Source organism: Equus asinus, chromosome 7 (assembly GCF_041296235.1).
Source record: "Equus asinus isolate D_3611 breed Donkey chromosome 7, EquAss-T2T_v2, whole genome shotgun sequence".
Classification (NCBI taxonomy): Eukaryota; Metazoa; Chordata; class Mammalia; order Perissodactyla; family Equidae; genus Equus; species Equus asinus.
This window is the reverse complement of record NC_091796.1, coordinates 97,272,926-97,282,353: the sequence shown is the minus strand read 5'-3', so window position 1 is coordinate 97,282,353 and position 9,428 is coordinate 97,272,926. Positions and strand designations below refer to the sequence as shown.

General features: G+C 52.4%; 1 protein-coding gene across 1 annotated transcript in view; it reads right to left on the bottom strand.

Annotated features, from left to right (window-relative positions):
- DGLUCY (D-glutamate cyclase) overlaps positions 1-9,428 on the bottom strand; it is a gene marked incomplete at its 5' end in the record, with an annotated part of 50,621 nt that overhangs the window by 4,359 nt on the left and 36,834 nt on the right. Inside the window, 3 exon segments of the mRNA XM_070514542.1 lie at positions 448-718; positions 6,765-6,874; positions 6,877-6,915. Of these exon segments, the coding sequence (XP_070370643.1) occupies positions 569-718; positions 6,765-6,874; positions 6,877-6,915 (299 nt within the window).

Genomic DNA, 9,428 nt, shown 5'->3' with positions numbered 1-9,428 from the left:
TCTGCCTAAGTAAACAAAATGCTGTTTGAAAAAGAGAGCATTTCAAAGGTATAAACATTTTGGTGGTGGCGGTGGTGAGTAAACCTTTAGTCAAGCCCCAGCCTTCGTAAATGTACACTATACATTTGTACATTTCACTATTTCTTAATTAGCCTAGGGGATTATTCATGGCCCTGGTAAATCCCACTCTTGCGTCTGCCCGGCAGTTCTTTTTCACTGGTGTCCCCCTAAATGACTGGTCAGAGACTCTCAGAGCAGACCACGTGGGTGGCCTGAAGAAGTCAGGGTGAAGGAGGGTTGAAATCCATGCCTCTAGCTCTTTAAAAGCAAAAACCGGGAACCCCGGAGAAATGTTTTCCTTGGTCCACATTGCCTGCAGACTCCCCATCCCCGCCCCCAGGAAGAGGGCCCACAGCATCCCAGGCGAGGGTACAGTAGCTTGCTCACCCAGGGCCAGTGTTTATTTGCGAGGCTATTGTGGAAAGAAGCTGGGGGCCCCCAGGGAACTCCTCCCTAGATCCAGGCATGGCCATCTGGTATGCACTCCACACGCCTGTAACACACATGGTCACACGTGGACCGTGGTGACGTCCACCAGCTTCTGGATCATCTGGGCGCAGGTGCCATGGAAGGGCAGCCCATCCACCTCCATGCCCACCATCCCCGAGACTCCACTCTGGACTTTGTGCCACACCAGGATGCCCAAGACTTTTTCTTCCTGGAAAAAAATGGAGCAGAGATAGAAGTGGTAGAGGGGAAGGAAAAAGAAAGAAATATATGTATTTATAAGTTGAGAAAGAGTGTTTGACTTGACATGCTCTCTTTTTAAAAAAATAAAATTTTGGTTAAAAATACTAATGCCACTGGAAGACTCATAATGAAAAACAACACTGTCCTACGTCATGCCTCATTGGCCCCCACACCCACTCCCCAGAAGCAGCCACTTTGAACAGTGTAAGCTGTTTCTTCTAGTAACTAAATAATATGCTTTTTATGGAAACCTATATTTTTTTTTTAACAAACACTGAAGAGTCACTCCCCTGCGGGTGCAGCGTGAGCTACTTCCTGCCAACATAGCCCCTGCCCATCCCTGGGTTATCTGCCAGTGGCCTTTGAGTGTGGAAGGCCACACTTGGGGAGGAGGGCCCCCGTTCCTCCTGAGACCCCACTGTTAGCCTCCTGGGGAGCCATGAGCCAAGTCCTGCTGCAGTTGCCTTCTAGAAAATGTGGATGTGGCAGCATCTGGAAGGGGCAGAGCCATGGAGAAAATGCAGCCCCTTCCTGAAGGTGCAGCCAGGGGCCCAGCAGGCAGAGTGGTTTGGGATCAGACAGATCTGACCTGGGTCTTTCCTGGAAGGTGTTTTAAGCTCTCTATGCCTCAGTGTCCTCATCTGTATAATGGGGAGGTTGATGACAATAATAATAATAATAACGCCTTCTTAGAGGGAAGTTGTGAGGATTAAATGAGATAATGCAAATAAAGCACCTAGCATGGTCCTTGGCACACAGTAGGCACTCATGAAATGAGGTGGATCATTATTGGCAGGGCTGGGGCTTGTGGCCTTTAGCTCAGAGCTTTCTCCCTTTGTCTTATTTGCTGATTTACAAAAAGAAAGTGATTTGATTCCTGTCCTCTTCTCTCTCTCCAAAATTAAGGTCCCAAAGAACTGCTGTCTAAGCCAGCAATGTGTCTGTCCCTGTTCTTCTGAGGACAGCAGTCAAGCACATCCGCCCCCTCCTCCTCCTCCTGCACAAAGGAGGGGGCCGAAGGGAGGGGACAGAGGAATCAAGAACAGGAAGATGAGGACACATATGAGAAGGGCTCTCACATCCTGCTCGGGAATTTGCTCATTCATTTGATCATGCGTCGGGGTTTTATTGAGCACCTGCTGTGTACCAGGCCCTGAACCAGGGACACAGTGGTGAATGGGACACCATCTCTGCCCCCGGGGCGGTCTCAGTCTAGATGAGTGATCAGGAAGGCAGAGACCATGGGGATCACAGCACAGGGCAGGGGCACCCACCCTGTTTACTGGAGTGGCTCAAGGAGGACTTTCTGGAGGAGAGGCAACTAGGACCACAGGTGACAAAAGAGCAGGAATGGGTCAAGTGAGGGCCGTGAGGAGCATTCACCAAAAACTTTTCAACACAAGGGAGAAAGTGTTGGCAAATGTCACCCGGGAGCTGTGTCTACTCTCAGCTGGCCTGACCCTGCATTTCGGTTCTGCCCTGGGGGCCAAGGTGGAGGGAGGCCCGAGAGCGTTTCCAGGGGAGCTCTTTGTCCCACAGCCCCCTCCCAGGGGCTTCCCAGCCCAGAACGGCATTTCCCGCCCTTTGTTCAGGCTTCGTTCTCCCATTTCTCTTCTCCATTGGGTCATATCCTCTCTTTATGGGGGAATGCTTCTGGGACCATGGGGCCATTTCCTCCTACCACATTGCCTGCCCCCACCATTCGCATCCTTCTGGGTCCCAGGGACGGCAGCCGGCCTCGAAGAGCCACAGGGACCACCCAGGTCAACAGTGACTGCCTGCAAATTTTCAGGAATCACTGAATGGCCACACCATCCTCAAGGAGGCCCCACTAAGTGGAGGTGGTCGCGGTGGCAGTGTGGGAGGAGAATTGACCCGGGAGTGGCTGGAGCAGAGCACCTGGAGGCTGTTACAGCAGTCCAGGCTGAGACAGCGGGGCAGGTAAGGAAGGACAGAGGACCCAGGTGAGGCAGAGTAGACAGGGCTTGGGGCCTAGTTCCTTGTGGATGGGGAAAGAGGCCCCAGGGTGACTTCTGGGCATAGAGAGTGAGTGTATGAGGGGGCACTGGGGATTCACCCTGGGGGCACGGTGGGCTGCTGCTCCTGTTTAGGTGATGCTGTTCTAAGTAGTGCAGAAAAGGGCCTCCTGGGAAGTTGGAACTGTTCTGAATTGTGGTCTTGGTGGTAGCTGCATGGGTGTACACATCTGTAAAAATTCATGCACTGTACGCTTAAGGTTTATGTACTTTCTGTCAGTTATACCTGAATTTTTAAAAAGTTATAAAGAAAAGTGGAGTGGGATGAAAGAGCTGAAAGAGAATGGGAGCCCATGACGCTGCCAGAGGCCATGTTCCTGCCTCTCTGGACCATCTACCATCCATGATCCATTCATCCATCAGTCTCTTCATCCATCCATCCTTGGTCCCTCCTGTAAGGAGTTGTCAATTGACTCTTGGCCCCTGACAGGGTCTGGGGAATGTTCTCCAGCCACTTGCTCTACCCTCAAGTTAAACCCGAGGGCAGAGCCAAGGGCCAGGGTGGGCAGGGTGTGCCATGGATGGTGATGGCCACTTTCCCTGGGCTCCTCAGCATGGTGCCCACTCCTGCTACAGTCACGCTCAGACCCCTAAGAACTGTCCCTGAATATGGGAGGCCCTACGTACAAGCAGCTCACAGAGCAGAGATGAGGGCATTCCTCCACCCCTAACCAATCAAACGTCACCACCAGCTCAGGCCACAGCTCTTAATGACTCAGGGACCCTCACAGAGTGACCCGCAGAACTGTAATATGACGATTCTGGTCACTCCCCTGCACGTCACACTGCTTCATGTCCCTGCACTTTTGCTTATGTGGGTCCTGCTGCCTGGAAGGCCCTTCCCACCCTTCCTTACCGGGCTACTTATATCCTACTCACCCCGCAAGACCTGGCTCAGTGCCACCTCCTCCAGGCAGCCTTCCTTGAACTTTCTGAATGAGCCAAGTGCCCGTTCTCCGTGTCCCCACAGTGGCTTGCTGTGCACACTTCCATCCTGGCTCCTGAAATCACCCTTCATGTGTTGTCTCTCCTCTGGGTCCCGAGTTCCCTACCTAGGGCCAGGGTAGACCCTCACTGTCTCCCAGAGCAAGGCAGGGGCTCCACAAACAGGGCTTTGTACTTTTGCTTTAAACATGTTCCCTTGTATTTTCTTTATAAGGGTGGAGCATTATTAATACATTTATGAAGGACTGGGTGGAAATGCGAAAGGAGAATTTTCCGTGCAGGGAGGGTAAGCACTGGGCTGTTGACTTGTTTGGCTGGGTTTATTCTTTTGTGTCTGTGTGAATCAGGAATCATGTGTGAGGCTGCCCCCTGAGTGTTTTTTTCCAGTTCAGAACCAGGAAGCACAAAGAAAGCACAGAAGGCCCTCTGGGCAGCCACTTCCCCTGAAAATGTCACTGCAGCTGCCGGAGCCCCCCCATCCCCTTCACACGGCACCCTGGCATTACCGGGAAACTTCAGAGCCTTGTTGGGAAGAGCCCAGACCCAGATCTCAGCTCTGCCTCTCAGCTGGGTGGTCCGCCCTTTTGGAGCCTCAGCTCTCTCATCTGTAAAATGGGGATAACACCATCAATCCAGGGAGGTGTCGGAGAGCAACGGGGTACGCGGCAGGAGGGAGCGAGAAACGAGGAGACGGGCAGAAGAAAAAGGGACCGGACAAGGTGCACAACAATGTGAAAGCAAGACGGCAGAGGCAGAGAGGCAGCAAGGGGCTCTGGATGCAGATGCTGCTGAGAAGTGAGGGCTCCGGGGCCTGAGGTGCTGACTGGCTGGGGGACTTGTAATGACCACCACCCCATCTCAGCTGCTGTCTCCAGGCTCAGTGCTCAGGAACCTTCCTGCCTCTCCAGTTGCCTTCCCATCTCCCCAGCCCAATCCTCTTCCATGCTTCTGGAAACCAGCCCTCTCATCCAGGGTCTCAAAACGTGGTCCCTGCAGCTGCAGCAAGGTTACCTGGGAACTTGCTAGTGATACAAATTCTCAGGCCCAGCTCAGCCCTACTGAATCAGGAGCCCTGGGGGTGGGCCCGCACTCTGTGGTTTAAGATGCCCATGAGGCGATTCTGATGCCTCTAAACTTGGAGAACTGCTGCTCTGATAAAGCACTGCTTTCATTCCTTCATTCAACAAGGATTTACCCAGCACTGTGTCTCCTTTGCTGGTTGCTGGGAAAGCACATAGAAAAGACCTGGTTCCTTATTTCCAGGAGCTTTTTTTTTTTTTTTTACATTTAGCAATCTATGCCTTTGGGAGACAAGCCTGGGAGAGTGAAGCCTTAAGTTGCATGAGACTGGTTTGGGTTGGCTGGGAGTGGCCTTGGGGTCCGCAGTGCAGCCTGACCTAGCCTGGGGAACCCCTCCCCACACCCTGACGGGCCTGTGTCAGAGAGCTCCCATTGCAGGGCGGGGCAGCTCTGAAGAGAGCAAGCTGTTCCTCACCTTTAACCAGAATCTGCTCCTCTCCCTCTGCCTTGTGTCCCCCTCCCCCAGTTCAAGCGTGTGAGGCCTCAAGCCCCAGAGTCTTCTCTCCTCCGGGCCAAACACCCCAGCTCCCTCCACTGTTTCTCCTGGCTTTTCCAGCCCTCCCACCTCCTGTCTGCCCTCAGGTGAAGGTGAAGCCCAGGTGAAGCCATCAGCTCACAGGTGAAGTCACTTCTGACCCAGGATTTAGACGTCAAGTCAAGGCTTTGGCCCCAATTTCCCATGATCCAAATTACTCTGGAAAATTCCCCCAGAAGTTGCCTCATTCGAGGCTGACGCGCCGCCGGCTTCTCCCCCAGGTGGGCGGCGCCCAGCTCCGCAAGGAGCATCAGAAGCTGGAATCGGAGCCCGTGGGCGGGGCCCGCTCCAGGCAGGAGAGCCGCGGGCACCGAGGCGGAGGAAGGAGCGGCCGGTCCCGCCCCGCATCTCGCTGCTCAGGCGGCAGGCCTAGGGGCAGGATCGCTGGCACCGTGCACAGGGCTGGCCTTCTCCTGCGTTTTCCCCGCACGTATACGTGAGTTCACATAAGTCAGACGTGGCTGTGTGCTGCGATGCCCTCCTCTCCACCGGTCTATCGTGTCGCCCCCGGAACTGCGCACAGCCCTTCGGCGAGATGGCTGAGCAGTCAGAGGAGCTCCAATTACCCTGCTCAACGAACACCCTCGGTGGCTCCCTACTACTTCTCAGGTAGAACCCTCCAGGAGGGAGTCAGGGTTTTCTTGGCTCCAGCTAACACCATCTCCCTCTGCCCAGGGGTTCTTAATGGCCCCAGACTACATGGAGAATCCGACGAAAGCACAGACCTTGCCCAGAAAAATCCACGCATGAAACAATTTTGCAAACTGCTTCCTGGGCTCATGGACGCCCTCCTTGTTGATCCTGGGGTCAGAAGCCCTCCTGCCCTCCTATCGCGCCCCTGCCTACTGCCTTGCACCTCCATAGCAGTCTCCCCAAACCGGCACTAAGCTTGCCCTCCCTCCTGCCCAGAATGCCTCCCCTTCTACTGGGTTTATTCCTTCCAGCCTCCAGCCGCCAGGATCTTCCTCCTACCTTAGTCCTCCACACCTTCACACTGGCTAATTGTCCCACACAGGGTCTTAGTGCCCTGGCTGGGTTGCACACTCCTTAGAGGGAGATGAGGACACCCACAGCTACATGTATGAGGTGCCTACCCTGGGTCAGGTATTCAGTTCTTCCAACAACAATGCTGATGGCTCCCATTTTACAAGGAAAATGAAGCTCAGAGGGGCTAAGCAACTTGCCTCAAGTCAAACTAGAAGGAAAATGGTCATTTATATCAGGTCTTCCATAATGATTTAGGATCACTCGATCCAGTCCAGCAGTTGCCACTGGATGACCTTTGCCCCCAGGCAGGCTCTACCTCTGTGTTGATGGGCAGTGGTGCTGGCCCTTGGCTTATGGCTGCGAACACCATCCCCACCCCTCAGCCAAGGAAAGAGCTGCTTCCGTGGGAATGGCCTGCGGGAGTACCTTACCTTAGTGACAGGTGGGAGGGCCTAAGTCCAATTCTGCTCCCCAGGTGTTCTGGAGGGCCCAACTGCCTTCCTCAGGTAACATCCGTGGACTTCACATGAGTTCAGGATTACAGTGTGCAGGCCAAGGCACAGCCTCCCCAATTAGAAACACCTAGAACAAAAGATTCCATCATATAGAATTGGAAGGGTCACGCGGTCCATCACCCTGCCTCTAAGCAGTGGAACTCATCTCAGAGAATGGTCCCAAGCCCAGTGGCACCAGTGGTACCTGGGAACTTGTTAGAAACACAAAATCTTGGGCCCCAGCCCAGACCTACTTAATCAGCAGGGGAATGGGGCAGCAAACTGAGTTTTGATAAACCCTCCAGGTGACCGCGATTCAAGTTAAAGTTTGAGAACATCGCTCTAAACCATCTGGGTTATGTACTGTTAATGACCACCAGAGAAAAAGATTCAGGCTAGCGTAACCCTAGGAAGCCATTCCAGAACTCTCGACATTAAGAAACTGTCCCTCATGGCCGACCTGAATCCTTCGTGCTGCATGGAAACCTGTCCTCAGAGGGGCTAGGTGACAGCTGCTTCATGCTGTGTTGCATCCCCTCTTCATGGGCTCGAAGACCACTCCTAAGTCAGCCTCAGACTTCCCCAAGGCCCCCCAGTACGTAGTTGTAGATTCTAGTGGTGAGTGCCTCTGGCTGTGCTGTGTGGGACGCCGCCTCAGCGTGGCCTGATGAGCGGTGCCAAGTCTCCGCCCAGCATCTGCACTGGAGAAACCCTGGACCGTTAACCACTCTGCCCCGGGGCCAGCCCCTCCCCTTCCTTTTCTATCAGCCAGCCCCAAAGGCTTGTTCCCCACTTTGGGGACTACCTCACTGGCTTTTCTCGGAAACCGGCTTGAGTTCTCCATGCAGCTGAGGAAGGATTGATTAAGGACCTGCTAAGCTCTAGGTGCCAGAGCTAAAAAGCAAGGGGAGCTCCCAACCAGGAGAGAGAGGGACTGTGCACACAGCCAACCAGAGCGCGGGGCAATCCATGAGATGTCCGCAGAGCACCGTGGGAGCCCTGAGAGGGGGCATCCATTCTGACTGGTTTAGGAAAGAGTCACGGGAAAGGGGTCATTTCATACGGGCCTTGTAGACTGGATGGAATTCGCCAGAGGAAGGGTAGAGGAGTGGGGGGCGCTTCAGGTAGAAAAAAACCCAAGCACTCCATGAGGACACAGGCATGTGGCGTGAAAATACAAGGTGTATATCAAAATATGGTGGATGAGGACCATGCGATAACAATAGTATTGTATTTCACTGATTCTAAGATGCAGTTTTTATATTTACATTTCTGAAATTGAGATGCCTCTTACAATCAATAGTATCTTACAGTTATAATTGGCAATCTTTTCCTTTCTTAATGGTACATAAAATAATGGCAATTCTTGTCATCAATGGCATAGTCAATGGAATAGAATAACTTGCTTTGAGTGAATAGGTACAAAGCGTGGCACTGTTCTAATGCCTTACATGGATTAGCTCCTGGAATACTTACAACAAGTTTGTGAGGTATAGGTATTATTATTATCTTCATTTGCAGCACTGGGCAACAGACACACAGGGGTTAAGTAACTTGCCTAAGGTCACACAGCTGGTAAGTGTTCATGGATAGGAAGATGTGAACTCAGGCGGCTACCTCCAGAGGCCATACTCTTTTTTTTTTTAATTGTAGTATAAAAAAAGCACATAACATAGAATTTACCATCTTAACCATTTTTAAGTGTGGAGTTCAGCAGTGTTAAGTATATCCACATGGTTGTGGAACTCCAGCACCCATACTCAGCCTCCATGCAAATATAGAAAATAAAAACATATGGGAGTTAATATTAAAGGGAAAGAGAAGAATTTAAAATGCAGGTTGACCAGGGCGAAATTAGATAAAATGGGTATGTGTTAAGTATAAGAATTAAAAGCTGACACGCAAAACTAAAAATGCCAATTGTGTTATGGAGCGATGACGGCGTTTTTGCCCCCTTCCATCTCCCTTCGCTACCCACCTTTACAGAATGTCTACAGTATTGTTGTCACATCATCCTTTCAATTAAAAAAATTAAACCCAGGGCTGGCCTGGTGGTGTAATGGTTAAGTTCGCACACTCTGCTTCAGCAGCCCAGGGTTCATGGGTTTGGATCCCGGGCGCAGACCTACACACGGCTCATCAAGCCATGCTGTGGTGGCATTCCACATACAAAATAAAGGGAGACTGGCACAGATGTTAGCTCAGGGACAATCTTCCTCACCAAAAACAAAAAAACCAAAAAAACCCGTTAAACCCATGCTGTATTTGAGCAATGACAGTGGCCGTGCATGGCTGGATCATGGGGTACCTAGTGGGGATCAGGGAGATGAGGCCTAGAGGGGCCCTAAGACCAGAGACTTGAGCCCACATGTGGGGGCCCTGCTCTGGGAAGCCCTGTGAGATGTGAGTCCCACTGCAAACTTTGATCTCTATGCTGACTTGGGTTGCAGGCACCAAACAGGACAGGACAGCACACTGTTAGGGCCAGGGCGCCATTGCTTGTGGACCTTGTGGTGGGCTCTTTGCTCTTCTCACTCCAGTCATACCTGCCTGATTGTAGCTGGGCCCCACAAGTTGCTGAGCAGCCCAGGGCTGCCGCCA